The sequence below is a fragment of the Gymnoscopelus microlampas genome, assembly GCF_963454915.1.
Source record: "Gymnoscopelus microlampas genome assembly, chromosome: 10".
Classification (NCBI taxonomy): Eukaryota; Metazoa; Chordata; class Actinopteri; order Myctophiformes; family Myctophidae; genus Gymnoscopelus; species Gymnoscopelus microlampas.
This window is the reverse complement of record NC_139947.1, coordinates 53495036-53515712: the sequence shown is the minus strand read 5'-3', so window position 1 is coordinate 53515712 and position 20677 is coordinate 53495036. Positions and strand designations below refer to the sequence as shown.

Below are 20677 nucleotides of genomic sequence, written 5' to 3'. Positions count from 1 at the left end.
CGCGCTATGAGCTTGTATATCTGCTATTTTTTTTAAATCGTGAAATTTAAAAAAAAAACATTTTTTCCCGAAAAACTGTTAGGATTTAGATTTTTTTTTGAAGCGGCCTCAGGTCTTAATGGGTTAAGACAGGGAACGCATCTGTGTCATTTCAACATTTCTTTGCCTATTCAAAAAAAGCAGATATACAAGGTCATAGTGTGCCGCGCTATGAGCTTCAGGGAAGCAATTCAGGGAAACAAATAAAAGGCTTCCTGCTGCAGAATTAATTAAATCACCTTCACCTTTTTTACATGAACAAGTTAACACTCAATAACTTAAAGCAAACACCAAAGAATAATGAAAATGTACTAAAATTTAATCATTCATAAAAGCTGGAAAAACTCATTTGTGACAGAAGGGTAAACACAAGAAGCAATAATATTAGAGTTGGTTTTTTAGTACAATACATTTTCAGCCTCAAGACACAAATCAAAATGTGTCAAACCCCTCCCCCCCCCGCCCCCATATCAGTCTATAAAATACTAATTTACTTTAGCAATTCATTATGCGAAACAAAAACAGAAAAAAAATGGAATTAGAATATATTATGGGAAATATGAATTATGCCTTGAAAGCTTTTTGATACAAAACAAAGTCACTTAGGAGAAGCTGTTACGTCGTCATGGATACACGTTCCTCGTTAACCCATTAAGACCTGGAACTGTGTCATTTTTAGATTTGAGCTAAAAAAAGCATTATTTTACACTTTAGGCTATTCAAAAATAGCAGATCTACAAGCTCATAGCACGGCACCGAGTGCTGCGCTACGAGCTTGTAGATCTGCTATTTTTGAAAAATCGTGAAAATGTGTGCAAATCTTTGAATATATATATTTTTAAAGCGAACCGTTTTTTAACTCAAATCTTTGCTTCTGGGGGGGTCCCTCCCTGGAAGAAAATATTTTGATGGGGGTCCGTGGCCAAATACATATCATTTTGGGGGTCCTTGACATGAAAAAGTTTGAGCACCACTGATATAGAAATATAAGTTTTTCAGAAAACTGTTAAGATTAAGAAGAGACATGTAGAATGGGCTTCAGGTCTCAACGGGTTAAGTAGAAGCAGAACGGACGTTAAGGACCATGATGCAGTTCTGCAGTCAGACACCGTTAGAGCAGATAAAGGTATGAGGAGAGAAACGTACAGTAATAGTCCAAGAGAGGGTCTCAAACTTTTGTCTTTTTTATTTCAAGGACCCCCCGGCCCCTCCCATAACTCTGGAGAGTGTATACAAATGGAACCCAATGAATGGACCCCCGTCGTGTACACTCTCAGTGTTACAGACCTGTTTTAAGGGTCCATTTGGAAACAAAACCCCTTCCAGGAACCCTGAGAGGGTCCCTGCATGAAGACCCCCACTTTTATGAGAACCAACCCGGTTACAGTCACTTTGAAACGTGGGAGAAAGAAAAGAAACGTCGTTACTTTCAGTAAAACTGTTTTTTTTTAGCTCTGATAAATGAATTTACATACAAACCCCAACGACCCTCTTTCTTTCTTTGAAATAACTGCTTTTTTTTCTTCCAAAAAGAGATCTTTAGACAGAACACAAGAATCAGAAGGTGTCGCCACACACACACACACAGACACACACACACACACACACACACACACAGACACAGACACACACACACACACACACAGACAGGAGAATGGCAATGATGACACAGAGAAACTAAAGGACAGATGAACAGGTTTCCATGTTCTTCACCAGCTCTTCTTCTCTGGGAGTGGTGGTGAAGTACGTCTGTCAGCCATGGGGGGGCGCTTTGGGGGGTCCTGGCACGTCCAATTGGGCAACAGTTAAATCATTACATGGTTCTGCAACAGAAGAAACAAACACACCGTCAGTGAGAATGGATGCATTTTGACCCATTCATTACGGGAACATATATTTGTGTCATTTTAAGATTCCTTTGGCTATTTTTTAACACATCGGGTGCCAGCATTTTTTCATAACAACTTACCGTGGGTGCCAGCATTCTCCCCATTGACTGCGCTTTGCTGTTTAAAGCTAAAAAAAAGCATCGATTCATGTTGTCCCATGAGCCTGGCTACAGCCTGGAACCATAACATTCCCCTCGCGAGTTACAACGGGGGGGATCGCGCATCGCGCATGACCGTTTTTTCCCCACAGGAAACAGATTCGGAGATATAGGCGTTTCAAAGTAGGATATAGACAGGAAGCGGATGGGAGCCATTTTTTTGTTTCCGGTGAGCGATCTGGCACTTCCTTCGCAGGATTACAATGGCTGCTCCCAGAGCTGCTCTAGCCCCGCCCGCGCGGAGAAAAACGAAAAAAACAAAAAGACTAAACTCACGGTTCAGACCGTGTTCGGCACCGAAGCGCCACTATGTAAACACACGGTTCAGACCGTGTTCGGCACCCGATGTGTTAATAGCCAAAGAAATCTTAAAATGCCACAGAAAGATGTGTTCTTAATGGATATAATATATATATATATATATATATATATATATATATATATATATATATATATATATATATATATAGCGTCTTTCTAGTCTTCTGGACCTTTCAAAGCGCTGTACAACGTATTAGTTGACATTCACACAGCGATGGCCGGGGGAGCGGTTAGGGGTTCAGTGTCTTGCTCAAGGACACTTCCCACACGACGGCCGGGGATCGAACCTTCGGATCCCAAGAACGGCCGCTCTCACCTCCTGAGCCACGGCCGTACAGGTGAGTGATTCTCATCACCTTTTAATTTCCAGGACCCCCAGTTTGACACGCATTAGACCACGGACCCCCGTTTGATAAAACACATTTATATCTCTGGAAAATATGGCCTAAATGTTTAAACCCCCCTGGAACCCCTCCTCAAGGACCCCCTGGGGGTCCATGGACCTCACTTTGAGAACCAGAGGTTTTAGAGGAACAGAAATATTTCAGTCAGTGGTTTGTCAAACAGTACAATTAGCGAAAAATGGACAAGCAAAAAACTAATAGTCCGTATCTGGGTTCATTCTGGTCAAATCAGGTCATTAACTAATTATGTAAAACATTCCAAAGAGACGAGACGACACAGCAATTCAAACCGAGAAAAAGTGCTCAATACAAATCCTCTGCTCAAAATATGCGTACATTATTATTATGACATTTTCTATTGTTACAAGACTTCAGCAGATGGAGCTGGGGTGGGTTCAACGTGTAACAATAAGAAGCATTTGTGCCCCTGGCCTCTCTAGTAAACACATCTCACTGAAGTCCCACAGAAAAACAGCCCAAAACTCTAATAACCTAATAACCGAAAACACAAGCTCACAAGTAAGCTTGTAGATCAGGGGTCTTCAACGTTTTCAGGCCAAGGACCCCCTAGCTGAGAGAGAGATGAAGCAGGGACCCCCTACTCTATATTGCATAAAATTAAGTTTCAGATTAAACTTTTTTTGTTTACTTGGTCTGCTCTTTTTCCCCTCTACACCTATACCTCTTTGCCAAAAATAGCAGATTTTTGGCAAAGACCCACAACGCCTCGCAGCGCGAGGCGTTGTGGGCTTGTAGATCTGCTATTTTTGGCCAAAGTTCTCCTCAGAAAAGGGATTCAAGGGTTCAAGTGGTTAATGTAAAAAGAAAAATCATATCACACAAAGATTTGGCGGACCCCCTGTAGTAACTCTGAGGACCCCCTAGGGGTCCCGGACCCCCTGTTGAAGACCCCTGCTGTAGATCATGGGATAGCAGACATGCTTCTATGGAATCAAGCCGGTGAGATCCATGCATAATTTGTGAGGCGTTCCGTGGCTTTGGTTCTCAGTGACACCGTGTGGTGACTGGGGGTTGTGGGTCATTCCACCTCAGATGATGACACGATTATGCTGAAAGATTTGAGACACTTTACTTCTTAGCTAGCACTCCAAAGTAGCAGCACTGCATGGGACTCCTGCAGCGTTCCACAAACACAGTGATTTAGAACAGGGGTCTTCAACAGGGGGGTCCGGGACCCCTAGGGGGTCCTCAGAGTTGCTACAGGGGGTCCGCCAAATCCGTGTGCGATAGGATCATTGTTTTTTACATTAACCACTTGAACCCTAGCATCCCTATTCTAAGAACAACTTTAGCCGATTATATCTATATACTTTATAAAGTCCCTCACGTTGAATGCGCCTTCCACATTCACATGATGTACTAACTGGTCTCTGTCGGGTGTTAAACCTCATAATAATATGACCCTTAGGACATTATTATTATGTCCAAAACTGGTGCTTTTCAGGATTCAAAAATCAAAAATAGCTTAACTGGTCTTGTAGCAGATCTACAAGTTCAAAACGTCTCGCTTGATGCTTTTGTGTGACTTTCTGTTGTATGATCAAGTAGGGGGGGCGGGGAGGGGGGGGGGGGGGGGGGGTCCGCGACCAAATACATATCATTTTGGGGTTCCTTGACATGAAAAAAGTTAGAGAACCACTGATATTATAGAAGACATTTGTAGAATTCCCCCAGAAGCAAAGATTTGAGTTACAAATGTTCGCTTTAAACAAAAATATATATAATATTCAAAGATTTTCACGATTTAAAAAGAAAACAAATCTATAGGCAAAGAAATGTTAAAATGACACAGAGATGCTTTCCCGTCTGAATGGATTCATTTACAAAAAAAACACAAAAAGGTTAGAATATGGAGATAAGAGGTTTCTCCATGTCTGGTCTGGAAGAGCCTCCAACTCTCACATGATGCGAGCATGCTCCCCCAGCAGGCATGGAGTTCTTCCTCTCTGGCCCCCGGCCCACTCACCCCCCCCTCCCCCCCTCCCCACTCACCTGGCGTGGAGCTGCTTTGCTGCGTGGGTTCTCTTTAGAGCACTGTGCAATTTGACTTCTTTTTCGCCTTCTTCTTTTCCATCGGCGTTTTCCTGTTGATCTGTCTCACCAGATCATAGAAAATCTACAACAACACAAACGTTACACAGCTTTAGGGGGAGGAGTTTGAGCACGTTGTTACAGCAGCAGCAGCAAGCCCACACGGTCCATTGATGGTTCCATTCAGTGTGTTTCCATTTCTCTTAATGGGGAATCAATTCTAAATGACATGGAACTGGGGTTCAAAAATGATGGGAATATTCCCCATGGCAACTTTTCATGGAAATTAACAGGAAATAATGGGAGTCAAATGGAAATATTTACCATGACATATGACCATTAATTAATCAATTTGCCAAATAAATCGGTTCACTTTGCATATACATAAACATTTTCAGCCTAAATCCCATTGTTCTCATGTGAGGAGTATAATATAACAATAATATACTACAGTTTGGCAAAAAATGCCACGTCTACTGTATATTTCACTGTGAAATGGGATTTAGGTTGAAAATCTGCAATGTTTCCCTTTAAATGCGCATACTTTTAACCATCATCATGCATACTGCTTTTTTTATCCAAATTTACCCCCACATACCTTCACTATTAACAAGGCAAAATGTTTATATTGAAATTGTTCACAGAAATTAACTTGGGAAATATCCTGGTGCCACGCAGTTGCCAGTGTGAGCGATGATGTAATCATTGTGTTAATTGCCTCATAAAGGCGTTAATTACCTCGTTAACGTTGATCTTTGATTTGGCTGAGGTCTCTAGAAAGGCACAGTTGTTCCACTGTCGGGCCAGGTTCTGGCCCTGCTCCTTGCCCACCACGCGCTCGTCCTCCAGGTCACACTTGTTCCCCACCAGGATCATAGGAACCTGAGGACCACCGGGACCACAATTAAGAGTTGTTCCCGTCCCCAAAAAGATGCCCATACTGTGCATAAAAAGGCTGGTACCGGTGAGTATGCCAGTCTGTCCCATCATTTATAGTCGTGTTTCTGAATTGATGTTGCACTGCCGTTTTATATTCTTACTGTACAATGTACATTATTATTTTAACTATAGCACTGTTTGCCAAATAGTGGGTTGGGACCCATGTTTGGGTCGCAGACCAATTTTTATGGGTCACGAGTAAATATCCTTTTTTTTTTCTTGTTTCCTACATAAAATAAATTCAAAAAGATTTTAAAAAGTTGAACTAACTTGGTGTTAGTTCACTTTAACTATTATTAATGGATTTGATTAAAAATGGTATTCCTTGATCAGTGGTTGTCAAACTTTTTTAATTTCAAGGACCCCCATGACTCTGAGAGTGTACACATGGAACCAAATGGACCCGTACGGGTCCATTTGGTTCCATTTGTACACTCTCAAGGAACCCTGAGGGTCCCTTTGAAAACCACTGTCCTAGATGTCTTTTAAATCACACGATGGTATCGGATCGGACTCGACCAATATGCAGGTTACACTTTAGGCATTTAATCCAGAGCGATTTACAGTAAGCAAGGACACAAGATAATACATCATAATGCATCAAATGCATAGAAATAGTAATCGAATAATAAAGTAATACATAAGTAAACCAATAATCTAATAATAACTAATACATACAGTGGGGAGAACAAGTATTTGATACACTGCCGAAACTTCTTCCATTTTCAAATAATTGCACCAACAGTTGATATAATACAGGTAATGAGTGGAGAATAGGAGGGCTTCTTAAAGAACAAGAAACGGGTCTGTGAGAGATGGAATTCTTACTGGTTGGTAGGTGATCAAATACTTATTTCATGCAATAAAATGCAAATTAATTTCTTAAAAATCATACAATGTGATTTTCTGGATTCTGTCTCTCACAGTTGAAGTGTACCTATGATAAAAATCACAGACCACTAAATTCTTTGTAAATGGGAAATCTGCAGTGTATCAAATACTTGTAAACCAAGAACCTATCATCAGCCTGTACATTGAAACTATACACACTATAGGATGCCAGGTCAACAATGACCTGACATCTGTCTACATGACATGATATCTAAGTTACATTTTAGCCTGTGCATAATCCTGCAAGGTGGTCAAGGCTAGGGGCAAGTGCAGGTTATGGGTTATGGGTATGGTGAAGGAAAGAATGCTATGGGTACATCTCTAACCACAACGTAGAAACCTCTGCTTTGAGAAGCAGTGGAGCCTACACACTAACAACTGGATAAAGACGTTGGGGTGTCTGTCGGTTCACTCACGTCCTCGGTGTCTTTAACTCGTAGGATCTGCTCGCGGAGGTCCTGGAGGTCGTTAAACGTGGACTGAGCGGTGATGGAGTAGACCAAGGCGAAGCCCTGGCCGTTCTTCATGTACAGGTCCCTCATGGCCGTGAACTGCTCCTGTGGAACCACAGGAGAACCACACCAAAGACGTTGTCACAAAAGCCACCGACACAGAGACGTTGTCACACAGCCAACGGGCAGGACACCTGTGTTGCTACAATCTGTTGCCTTGGATTACAGAGTGGACCGTACTGCACGGTTCAGCAAGTTACCGTTTTGTTTTTTTATAATCTTTTATATAAAAAAAAAAAAAAAAATCACAGAAAGGTGTGACATAAATGTATTAAAATAAAGTTGGACAAACTGGAATGATATAAATCAAAGGCATACAATACAAAGAAAACTAAAAATCAATAACAAAAAGAAGGAAGGGCAAGCAGCACAATGACCATGAAACTAGACACATATACAGTCAAACATTCATTAAAAAAAATACTCCACACACCAGAGCACATCAGAAGGCACATTGTAAGAGTACAACTGGGGCTTTCCAATCCAATGAATCACTTCCCAGTAGGGAAGATCTTTTTTAATAGCAGTTCCATTTAACTATAGCACTGTTCCCCAAACGAAAACAAACCATTCTCCATTCAAAAACGTTTTTTTTTTTCAGATTTAAAACGATTCTCCATTCAAAACGATTCTCGATTCAAAACATAGGATTTCAGGATCTACTCCAGTCTGCTGGCATGAGAGCAGAGTACATTTACCTAGCTTTTATAATTGTAAAGGTTTTATCAACTAAACACACTAAGGTAAATCCAAGATCTTTTTATTATATAGATTTTTTGAAAATGAGAATGAATTCTGAATCGCCTAACAGTAGAATCGTGATTCGTATTGGTTTTTTTCTGACACCCCTATAACTGGATAATCAAGGCTCAATAATCAGTTAGATTGCCCTCTTTGGCTTCAGTCTATTGGACATAGTAACCCCACAGTGAGTCACGTCCAGTTGCCATAGTAACCAATCGTTGACAACCATCCTGGTCCTGGGCAGGCTTGAAGTGTAGATCAATGCCAACCTTAACCCATTGAGACCTGGAACTGTCTCATTTTTAGATTTGAGCTAAAAAGCATTATTTTACACTTTGGACTATTCAAAAATAGCAGATATACAAGCTCATAGCGCGGCACCGAGTGCCGCGCTACAAGCTTGTAGATCTGCTATTTTTGAAAAATCGTGAAAATGTGTGGAAATCTTTGAATATATATATTTTTAAAGCGAACATTTTTAACTCAAATCGTTGCTTCTGGGGGTCCCTGGAACAAAATATTTTGATGGGGGTCTGCGGCCAAATACATATAGTTTTGGGGGTCCTTGACATGGAAAAGTTTGAGCACCACTGATATAGAAACATAGGTTTTTAATAAAACTGTTGAGATTTAGGAGACATGTAGAATCGGCTTCAGGTCTCAATGGGTTAACCTGAATGTTGCATCAAACATGTACTTTGAAGTAGGGCGGGGACATATGGATCAAATATGATATTTTTCACCGAATTCCTTGATATTGTGACGACCTTATCCTATTAAACTCTCTTTAACAGCAGTTACTGTACAGTACAGTACAGTACGTGTCCCTTAGGCCTAGGGACAATGAAAAGCAGAACAAAGGGTTAGCTGGTACTTACTGTTCCAGCTGTGTCCAAGATCTCCAGCATGCATTGCTGCCCGTCCACCTCCACTTGCTGTGGGAGGACAAAGACCTTATGGTTATTGTACTTAAACGTGTTGTTTTTGTATTGTATTGTACTGTGTGTGTATGCTACTGGTCTGTGTCTCCAAGACACATGTCTCTCAAGGGAGACAAAATGAAGAAAGTGAACCTAGAACTAAAACTTGTTTTATAATGAAAACTAAATAAAACATAATCTAAAACTAATTGAAATTAACCCATTCAATCCGGGGACGCATCTCTGTCATTTTAGATTTATTTGGCTATTCAAAAATAGCATATCTACAAGCTCATTGCCGTGCTATGAGCTGGTAGATCTGCTATTCTTGAATAAAATGACAGAGATGCATCCCCGGATTGCATGGGTTCAAACTGAATCAAACTAAATTTGCACGTAAAATCATCTTCATTTTAGAATATTCCAAAAGAGCAAAACCTCTGACCGGTGTGGAACAGTGAAATGAGCCAACACTGGCACTCGAATAGCACTTCTATGAGCTTGTAGAGCTGCTATGGTAGAATAGCACTTCTATGAGCTTGTAGATCTGCTATTCTCATGGTAGGACAGAGTGTAAATCAGACTCACCTTTCTGTAGGAGTCTTCTATTGTGGGGTCGTACTTCTCCACAAAAATACCTTGTACAAATTGGACCGTCTGGAAGGAGCAAAACACATCATTAGAACAACTTAGAAAACACAACACATTATTCTGTTGGACAGTGGTGTAAAAAGTACTACATTTTTTTACTTCACACATTTTGGGCGGGAACCCCTATTTGTAACTATACCTCCGTCCCTTTAGGGTTTCCTGTTGCTATGTACAGTATATAGAAACATACATTTGTTGTCATTTTTGAAGTTTAAAAAAAACTTAGGTCAGGATTTAGAAGCCGTTTTTAGAATGGGCCTCAGGTCTAAATCGGTTAAGTAAAAGTATCAATTATTACCAGTGTTGCCATGTCTGCTTATTATAATGGGGTTGCGTTTTGTTGGGCTGGTTTCTAAAGTGTAGTAGCTTATTTGGCCTTGCTACCTAATGTTTTTTCATGTCATGGACCCCCAAATTTATATTTCTTTGTCCATGGAACCCCATCTGGATTGTGCCAGGGACCTCCATGCAAGATTTGTGTTAAAATGTTTCAGATATATTCTAAATATTAGCAGATCAACGCGCCATGAAGTGTTGTGAGCAGTTATTCTCAAATAGCTGGTAAAACAGGTAAAACTTTGCTTCTTTCTGGCTTGTTTTCATAGACCTGGCCGCTTGGTTTCTCTTGCATTACACCTGCACTAGCCTACTAGTGACCAGATATTGAATGAAGCCGCACACAGAAAAAGCTCAATGGCGCCGCCGTGGAGAAGGGCCAGGAATAAGGTGCATAAGGCAGGAATAAGGTGTATAAGGCAGGAAGGCAGGAATAAGGTGTATAAGGCAGGAATAAGGTGTATAAGGCAGGAATAAGGTGCATAAGGCAGGCCCCTCCAGCCTCAGTGGGCTGTACAGTGATCTCTCACCAGTGCAGATTTGCCCACGCCTCCAGATCCCAACACCACGAGCTTGTATTCACGCATGGTGGCCTGACGTCACTGGACTGGAACTGGGGTCTGGGGGAGAGAAGACACGTTATTACACTAGAGCCCCCACCCAGAGAAGACACGTTATTACACTAGAGCCCCCACCCAGAGAAGACACGTTATTACACTAGAGCCCCCACCCAGAGAAGACACGTTATTACACTAGAGCCCCCACCCAGAGAAGACACGTTATTACACTAGAGCCCCCACCCAGAGAAGACACGTTATTACACTAGAGCCCCCACCCAGAGAAGACACGTTATTACACTAGAGCAGGGGTCTTCAACTCTAGGGGGTCCTCAGAGCTACTATAGGGGGTCCGCCAAATCTTTGTGTGATAGGATCTAGTTTTTTTTACATTAACCACTTGAACCCTATTCCTTTTCTGAGGGGAACATTAGCCAAAAATAGCCGATCTACAAGCTCTAAGCTCTCAACGCCTCGCGCTGCGAGGCGTTGAGAGCTTGTAGATCGGCTATTTTTGGCAAAGAGGCTATAGGTGTAGAGGGAAAAAATAACAGACTAAGTAAAAAAAAAAACTATAATCTGAAGCCCAATTTTATACAATATAGAGTAGGGGGTCCCTGCTTCACCTCTCTCTCTCAGCTAGGGGGTCCTTGGCCGGAAAACGTTGCAGACCCCTGCACTACACCCAGAGAAGACACGTTATTACACTACAGCCCCACCCTGGACCCAGGTCACATTTTTGGGACCAGACACGATCCAATGTTGGAGAACACTAGACCGCCGCTTAGCGATGGTTTGAATGATATTTTGTAATAAAGTGCACAATCTTGACTGGGGGGTCCCCACATAAGGTCTTCACTTTTTTCCTCCCTCTACACCTTTTGCGAAAATAGCCCACCTACTGTACAAGCTTGGGCCTGTGAGCTTGTAGATCTCAGAAAAGTGGTTCCTGTCAAGTCCCGGTGACACACCACCCGTACACAACTGTCATTACACAGTACAGAGGAGAACAGTCATGTAATGGACCAGACCCCAAACTGACACCGTTTTTTATTTTTCTCCTCTGTAAAAATACAACTATTTGTATTTGTTGATGACATGTATTAACTCTTAAACTGCCAGGGTTGTTCAAAAATAGTACTGCCAGCAGTTTACATGGTAAAACATAGGAAAACATTTATTTATTTCTCTGTTTATTTTTTAACATTGAAGTGAATGGAGCAGCAACTTTTTGGAAAATGTCATCTTCTGGTTCTTTGTGAAGAACGGAAAAACAGAAAAACCAAAACAATAAAGAATCATTTTAGAAATGCTGTTTTTGATTTAAAAAAGAAAAACGTTTATAAACGTTTTTGGCAGAGAAAGGGATAGTTCACCCAAAACGTTTCATATTTTCTATCAATTACACCCCACGAAGCCTTGAATTCATGGTGATTTTTTTGTTTTTGTCACACTCCTACACCATTAATTTGATGACCGGTGGAGCCTCAATGGAGACTCTTTTCTTTTTTTTTTTTTTTTATCCCACGATTTTGTAACCCCTATTTTTTCACCCAGTGCCAATGCCTAAGCGTGTAATCCTGGGCACTACCTTCCCTCTGCCAACCTAGGGAGGCCAGGGCCGAGCTCATGCCTCCTTCAATGCATGAGAGCCAACTGACCTTCTTGTCACCTGACAGGGGAGAGTTTCCCTGATTGGACGTAGCGCGTGGAAGGAACACGTTATTCCAACCAGTTCCCTTCCCCTCCATCAGGCGCCCCAGCTGTCATGGGGGAGGCAGTATAGTGACCAGGATTACTACGTGTTTTTGTGAGGGCACCTACCCTAGGAGACACGGGGAGAACATGCAAACTCCACACAGTCAATAGAGACTCTTTGAGTCTCCTCCGCCGGTCATTTTTCAAAAACTGGACGGATTATCCGTCAATGGCACTGAATGAGTTAATGGATTAACGGGCTCTTATCTCATTCTATGATGCAAATCATACTCTTACATTTGATGTGCAAACATGAAGGACATGAGAAGAGGAGAGGTGGGTGATCCATGACATCTCTTCTATCTATCTACTGATCTTAACAATTTAACAGTGTCAGAGGCTTGCATCATTTCTGTGGGAGGTTTTTTGTCAGATGCTGCTGAGAGACAAACCTCTGCTCTGTGGCCTCTAGTCTGTGAGACAGACCTCTGCTCTGTGGCCTCTAGTCTGTGAGACAGACCTCTGCTCTGTGGCCTCTAGTCTGTGAGACAAACCTCTGCTCTGTGGCCTCTAGTCTGTGAGACAAACCTCTGCTCTGTGGCCTCTAGTCTGTGAGACAAACCTCTGCTCTGTGGCCTCTAGTCTGTGAGACAAACCTCTGCTCTGTGGCCTCTAGTCTGTGAGACAGACCTGTGGCCTTGTCTCTGCTCTGTGGCCTCTAGTCTGTGAGACAGACCTCTGCTCTGTGGCCTCTAGTCTGTGAGACAGACCTCTGCTCTGTGGCCTCTAGTCTGTGAGACAGACCTCTGCTCTGTGGCCTCTAGTCTGTGAGACAAACCTCTGCTCTGTGGCCTCTAGTCTGTAAGACAGACCTCTGCTCTGTGGCCTCTAGTCTGTGAGACAGACCTCTGCTCTGTGGCCTCTAGTCTGTGAGACAAACCTCTGCTCTGTGGCCTCTAGTCTGTGAGACAAACCTCTGCTCTGTGGCCTCTAGTCTGTGAGACAAACCTCTGCTCTGTGGCCTCTAGTCTGTGAGACAGACCTCTGCTCTGTGGCCTCTAGTCTGTGAGACAGACCTCTGCTCTGTGGCCTCTAGTCTGTGAGACAAACCTCTGCTCTGTGGCCTCTAGTCTGTGAGACAGACCTCTGCTCTGTGGCCTCTAGTCTGTGAGACAAACCTCTGCTCTGTGGCCTCTAGTCTGTGAGACAAACCTCTGCTCTGTGGCCTCTAGTCTGTGAGACAAACCTGTGGCCTTGTCTCTGCTCTGTGGCCTCTAGTCTGTGAGACAAACCTCTGCTCTGTGGCCTCTAGTCTGTAAGACAGACCTCTGCTCTGTGGCCTCTAGTCTGTAAGACAGACCTCTGCTCTGTGGCCTCTAGTCTGTGAGACAGACCTCTGCTCTGTGGCCTCTAGTCTGTGAGACAGACCTCTGCTCTGTGGCCTCTAGTCTGTGAGACAAACCTCTGCTCTGTGGCCTCTAGTCTGTGAGACAAACCTCTGCTCTGTGGCCTCTAGTCTGTGAGACAAACCTCTGCTCTGTGGCCTCTAGTCTGTGAGACAGACCTGTGGCCTTGTCTCTGCTCTGTGGCCTCTAGTCTGTGAGACAGACCTGTGGCCTTGTCTCTGCTCTGTGGCCTCTAGTCTGTGAGACAGACCTGTGGCCTTGTCTCTGCTCTGTGGCCTCTAGTCTGTGAGACAGACCTGTGGCCTTGTCTCTGCTCTGTGGCCTCTAGTCTGTGAGACAGACCTGTGGCCTTGTCTCTGCTCTGTGGCCTCTAGTCTGTGAGACAGACCTGTGGCCTTGTCTCTGCTCTGTGGCCTCTAGTCTGTGAGACAGACCTCTGCTCTGTGGCCTCTAGTCTGTGAGACAGACCTGTGGCCTTGTCTCTGCTCTGTGGCCTCTAGTCTGTGAGACAAACCTGTGGCCTTGTCTCTGCTCTGTGGCCTCTAGTCTGTGAGACAGACCTCTGCTCTGTGGCCTCTAGTCTGTGAGACAAACCTGTGGCCTTGTCTCTGCTCTGTGGCCTCTAGTCTGTGAGACAGACCTCTGCTCTGTGGCCTCTAGTCTGTGAGACAAACCTCTGCTCTGTGGCCTCTAGTCTGTGAGACAAACCTCTGCTCTGTGGCCTCTAGTCTGTGAGACAGACCTCTGCTCTGTGGCCTCTAGTCTGTGAGACAGACCTCTGCTCTGTGGCCTCTAGTCTGTGAGACAAACCTCTGCTCTGTGGCCTCTAGTCTGTGAGACAAACCTCTGCTCTGTGGCCTCTAGTCTGTGAGACAGACCTCTGCTCTGTGGCCTCTAGTCTGTGAGACAAACCTGTGGCCTTGTCTCTGCTCTGTGGCCTCTAGTCTGTAAGACAGACCTCTGCTCTGTGGCCTCTAGTCTGTGAGACAGACCTCTGCTCTGTGGCCTCTAGTCTGTGAGACAGACCTCTGCTCTGTGGCCTCTAGTCTGTGAGACAGACCTCTGCTCTGTGGCCTCTAGTCTGTGAGACAAACCTGTGGCCTTGTCTCTGCTCTGTGGCCTCTAGTCTGTAAGACAGACCTCTGCTCTGTGGCCTCTAGTCTGTGAGACAGACCTCTGCTCTGTGGCCTCTAGTCTGTGAGACAGACCTCTGCTCTGTGGCCTCTAGTCTGTGAGACAGACCTCTGCTCTGTGGCCTCTAGTCTGTGAGACAAACCTCTGCTCTGTGGCCTCTAGTCTGTGAGACAGACCTCTGCTCTGTGGCCTCTAGTCTGTGAGACAAACCTCTGCTCTGTGGCCTCTAGTCTGTGAGACAAACCTGTGGCCTTGTCTCTGCTCTGTGGCCTCTAGTCTGTGAGACAGACCTCTGCTCTGTGGCCTCTAGTCTGTGAGACAAACCTCTGCTCTGTGGCCTCTAGTCTGTGAGACAAACCTCTGCTCTGTGGCCTCTAGTCTGTGAGACAGACCTCTGCTCTGTGGCCTCTAGTCTGTGAGACAGACCTCTGCTCTGTGGCCTCTAGTCTGTGAGACAAACCTCTGCTCTGTGGCCTCTAGTCTGTGAGACAAACCTCTGCTCTGTGGCCTCTAGTCTGTGAGACAGACCTCTGCTCTGTGGCCTCTAGTCTGTGAGACAAACCTCTGCTCTGTGGCCTCTAGTCTGTGAGACAAACCTCTGCTCTGTGGCCTCTAGTCTGTGAGACAAACCTCTGCTCTGTGGCCTCTAGTCTGTGAGACAGACCTGTGGCCTTGTCTCTGCTCTGTGGCCTCTAGTCTGTGAGACAGACCTGTGGCCTTGTCTCTGCTCTGTGGCCTCTAGTCTGTGAGACAAACCTCTGCTCTGTGGCCTCTAGTCTGTGAGACAGACCTGTGGCCTTGTCTCTGCTCTGTGGCCTCTAGTGTGTGAGACAGACCTGTGGCCTTGTCTCTGCTCTGTGGCCTCTAGTCTGTGAGACAAACCTGTGGCCTTGTCTCTGCTCTGTGGCCTCTAGTGTGTGAGACAGACCTGTGGCCTTGTCTCTGCTCTGTGGCCTCTAGTCTGTGAGACAGTTGTCTCTGCTCTGTGGCCTCTAGTCTGTGAGACAGACCTGTGGCCTTGTCTCTGCTCTGTGGCCTCTAGTCTGTGAGACAGACCTCTGCTCTGTGGCCTCTAGTCTGTGAGACAGACCTGTGGCCTTGTCTCTGCTCTGTGGCCTCTAGTCCACCAGGACGCATTTGCAATTCTAACGACGACGTATGAAACGCCACCACATCGTGTGCCCACAATGAGAGACGGGCACATGAGGCGCTCCACAAAGACCCATTGTTAACCACCCCCCCCCCCCTCCCCTTCTGCCCCATGAGAGAACACTACACAACCAACAGAACCATTGGAACCAGTGTACATACACACATGGAACCAAATGGACCCGTAGACGGTCCATTCCATTTCTTCTCGGAGCTGGATAAATACGGGAGGGTTTTGCAGAGTAGATCGGGGTCGATGTTTGACGAGGTATCGCTCAGGATTTATGCCTTATTAATGTACGTAAAAGGGAAAACTAGAATTCACTGATCTACAAGCTCACACTGATCTACAAGCTCACACTGATCTACAAGCTCACAACGCGTCACATCGCGACGTGTTGTGAGCTTGTCTTGGTATAAAATAGGACTTAAGAGATTTATAATGTAATAGTATATATCTGCAAAGTAACTAAAGTTTTCAAATAATTGTAGTGGAGTACAGGTACAATATTTGCCTCTGAGATGTAGTGGAGTAGAAGTAAAAGTATAGAATATTGGAAATACTCCAGTAAAGTAAAGAATACCTCAAAATTGTACTTAAATACAGTACTTGAATGCATGTACTTAGTTACTTTCCACCACTGCTGAACATGTAAATAGACCAGGGTGTCAAGAAATTTGCCATTAGATATCCGATAAGCCAGAAGCACAAAGCCCTGCTCTGATTAGATAGGAGTGTAACTTTTAAAAGGTTTTATGGAGGTGATGACCTTGGCAGGGTCTGGTTTGGGACGTTGGCTGATAGGCCACACAGACAATGCTTCTTTGTTGACCAACCGCTAACAAACAATTAACACAATACAAGTTCAAATTCATGGCTTTGATGACAGTTATGTCTGACTTACCCTTTGGTTTAGGGGGAGAGGTTCTTTGTTTTTTATTACAGGTCAAGAACTAATTCTTTAACCCCTTGGACCCTCTACACTTAGTATAACAGACCTGTTATACCTGGTACCTGGTGCTGCACTATTTATTTATTTTTTCTCCGATCTACACCAAATCTCTCACCTACCGAGTACACGGCTGACAGCGAGCAGACAGGAGACAACTCCCTCTACATCTGGCGAGGAGATCCGGTGGATCTGCACTGCTCACTGATGATGGCCGTTCACGTTGCTCTGCTGGAGGCTGCAGGAAACACAGGAAGACACACATCAGAATATGATGGCGTCCGCCTTACAGCAGGGTTAAGACACACATTGTGGAATACGGATTTCCATGACTTTAATACATTCAATCCGGGAACGCGTCTGCGTCATTTTTAGATTTCTTTGGCTACTAAAAATAGCAGCTCTACAAGCACCGAGTGCCGCGCTATGAGCTTGTAGATCTGTTATTTGTTTAATAACGGGGGAGAAGGGGGTCCCTGGAACAAAATATTTTTAGATGGGGGTCCAAATTGTGGAGGGCCCTTGACATGAAAAAGGTTTGAGAACCACTGATATTACAGAAACATAAGTTTTCAGAAAAAAAAAATTGAGTTACAAATGTTTGCTTTAAAAAAAAATGTATACACACACACACACATATATATTCAAAGATTTGCACACATTTACACAATATTTTTTGTGCCAACAGCCAAAGAAATGTGAAAATGACACGGATGCGTTTCTGGTCTTAATGAGTTAAAGGACTTTATAAAACAATGTCATCATCATGACCAAACATTCCATGAATTGAAACGTGGCATCAGTGGCTCAGGAGGATGTAAGAGCGGCCGCTTGGGAATCGGAAAGGTTCCCGCCCTGGTTCGATCCCCAGCTCCCCTTGTGTTTAGTGTCACAAGTGTCCTTGAGCAAGACACTGAACCCGAAACCGCTTGTGATGCGCCGGTTGGTGCCTTGCATATCATTGTGTGAATGTAATGCATATTGGAAAGCACTTTGTGACTTTGGATCAAAAGGTGGCTGTACCGTTGACATGGGGACGCATCCGTGTCATTTCAAGATTTCTTTGGCTATTCAAAAATAGCAGATCTACAAGCTCATAGCGCGGCAACGAGTGCCGCGCTATGAGCTTGTACATCTGCTATTTTTCTTTTGTGTGTTAACACAAGCTGCATCAACGTGGTTGACCACGTGGCGCATAATCAATCTAAAAGTATCCTCGGTAAGGCCGGGCGGTGAGACTTCATATCAATAATCACCATTATTTTAAACTTCTGCCTCTACTAACGACCGTACGGATCATTGTAATGAACCCACAAGGGGCTCTGGAGGTAGAGCAGACATTTGGGAACGCAAGGTTACCGGTTCAATCCCCCAGATCCTCCTTGCCTAGTGTCCTTGAGCAAGACACTGAAACCCTAACAGCTCCCCAGGTGCTGCTCACTGTTACTAATAGTTAGGATGGTTAAATCACTGATCCTGATGGTTAAATCACTGCTCCTAATAGTTAGGATGGTTAAATCACTGCTCCTAATAGTTAGGATGGTTAAACAAGTAAGACGCGCGAACGCTGGAAGCGAACGCAGCTCGAAAATATTGTGTATTTACGGACTGTGTGTGTGTGTGTGTGTGTGTGTGTGTGTGTGTGTGTGTGTGTGTGTGTGTGTGTGTGTGTGTGTGTGTGTTTTGACTGTAGCTGCACTCTGGCGCCCTCTGTCGGCCGCACCCAGGCAGTGCACTGCACACAGACAGACAGACACACACACACACACACACAAGCCGAGCAGACTTTCATAGTAAGCTCCACTTGGGCGGAGGCGCGCCTTCGGCGCGCCTCCTTCCGCGTTCGCAATCACTGTTACTAATAGTTAGGACGGTTAAATCACTGCTCCTAATAGTTAGGATGGTTAAATCACTGTTACTAATAGTTAGGATGGTTAAATCACTGTTACTAATAGTTAGGATGGTTAAATCACTGTTAATAATAGTTAGGATGGTTAAATCACTGCTCCTAATAGTTAGGATGGTTAAATCACTGTTACTAATAGTTAGGATGGTTAAATCACTGTTACTAATAGTTAGGATGGTTAAATCACTGTTACTAATAGTTAGGATGGTTAAATCACTGTTACTAATAGTTAGGACGGTTAAATCACTGCTCCTAATAGTTAGGATGGTTAAATCACTGTTACTAATAGTTAGGATGGTTAAATCACTGTTACTAATAGTTAGGATGGTTAAATCACTGCTCCTAATAGTTAGGATGGTTAAATCACTGTTACTAATAGTTAGGATGGTTAAATTACTGTTACTAATAGTTAGGATGGTTAAATCACTGTTACTAATAGTTAGGATGGTTAAATCACTGTTACTAATAGTTAGGATGGTTAAATCACTGCTCCTAATAGTTAGGATGGTTGATGTATTTAATCATCTCACCCTGACACCGTCATGCACCAATAAGAGCCGATCTACAAGCTCACAATATGTCCCATTGCAATGTAGATCTATTTTCACTGTGCGGCACTGGTGTACGACATGGATTAGGCATATATTATGAGCCTTGGAATGCCAGGTGAATGAGGTTAACATATTAAAAACCAGGAAAGAATTTGCGTTGGCTTTTAAAAAATAGCAGATGTACCAGCTCACAGCGCGTCACTTCGTGCCACGCTGCGAGCTTGTACATCTGCTATTTTTGGACATTTCTGAAAAACCTTGAAAGTGTGAGAACTACTGATTTAGGAGGCATTCGTAGAACCGGCCTGAACAACTGAAGGGGAGACATATTGCGTATTCATATAATAGAGTGGTTCTCAACCAGTGGTCCTTGAGGGGGTTCCAGGTGGTCCCCAGCTAAATGATGGAAGAGTTGGTAACCAAAAGGACCCTTAGAGATCTTTAACTCTTGAGAGCGTAAAATGAAACCAAATGGACCCTCACGGGTCCATTTGGTTTCATTTTACGCTCTCAAGTCAAGAGTTAAATTATTGTTAAACATCTGCTTTAAAATTGTTGTTTTGATTAACGTTTGCCTGCTATCTCTCCTATTGATACCAACATCAATACAGCATTGGAATTCTGGATGAAATCTTGTCCAACGATTAATAAATATTCTACGTTTTGTGTGTGAGAGTCTGGTCACACGGTGGTTCTGTGGTTCAAATGCTAAATAAATCATGGACCTTGATATGAAAAGGGTTGAAAACCAGTGATATAATACATTAGTCTCAGTCTATAGGAGTGGTCCGGGGACCACCAGTGAGTTGAGGGGGGTACCAGGGGGTCCCCAGCGAAATTAGTTAACATAGCATCACAATCGTTTTAACCGCTTAGTTTTGGCTATTCAAAAATAGCAGAAATACAAGCTCATGTGCCGCGCTATGAGCTTGTAGATCTGCTATTTTTGAAAAATCTTGAAAATGTGTGCACGCATATCTTTCAATATATTTTCAAAGCAAACATTTTTTAACTCATATCTTTGCCTCTGGGGGTCCCTGGCAAAAAACATTTTCAGATGGAGGTCCGTGGCCAAATGTATATCAATTTCGGGGTCCTTTGCATGAAAAAGGTTGAAAACCACTGGTTTATAGTATTTCTGCTCCCATGTTTATATTCTATTATTGTACCTAATCTGGCCACCAGGGGGCAAAAAGAGGTTTTTAGCTAACTTTACAGAAAGTACTCAAACATGTTCATATGCATCGTTTTCGCTCCAAAAACGATGAAAACCAGACAGACGCGTCGCGTCGCAATGATCATCGATCCGTTTCTGATCAGAACCCTGTGGTTTAGAGAGGGTCTACCGATCAGATCAACATGATCGACCCTGAAGGGAAGGGAAGGGTGGGGCTTTGGGTTCAAACTTCTCCGTCGGACCGTGTCTGTCGCTCGTCGCCCCTCCGGGTCCGAGGCGACAAAACGACGTGT

General features: G+C 43.8%; 1 protein-coding gene across 2 annotated transcripts in view; it reads right to left on the bottom strand.

Annotated features, from left to right (window-relative positions):
* Nucleotides 1-337: 337 nt before the first annotated feature.
* rap1aa (RAP1A, member of RAS oncogene family a) overlaps nucleotides 338-20677 on the bottom strand; it is a 21147-nt gene continuing 807 nt past the window's right edge. Inside the window, exons 2-9 of one of the 2 annotated variants that reach the window (XM_084069505.1) lie at nucleotides 16869-16988; nucleotides 10387-10476; nucleotides 9458-9526; nucleotides 8828-8884; nucleotides 7110-7250; nucleotides 5602-5745; nucleotides 4825-4948; nucleotides 338-1862 (exon numbers count right to left, since the gene is read on the bottom strand). In XM_084069505.1, coding sequence (XP_083925631.1) covers nucleotides 4859-4948; nucleotides 5602-5745; nucleotides 7110-7250; nucleotides 8828-8884; nucleotides 9458-9526; nucleotides 10387-10443 — 558 coding nt within the window. In that variant the 5' untranslated portion in view covers nucleotides 10444-10476; nucleotides 16869-16988 and the 3' untranslated portion in view covers nucleotides 338-1862; nucleotides 4825-4858. The remainder of the gene's footprint in view (nucleotides 1863-4824; nucleotides 4949-5601; nucleotides 5746-7109; nucleotides 7251-8827; nucleotides 8885-9457; nucleotides 9527-10386; nucleotides 10477-16868; nucleotides 16989-20677) is intronic. The other variant, XM_084069504.1, reaches the window with a different exon arrangement.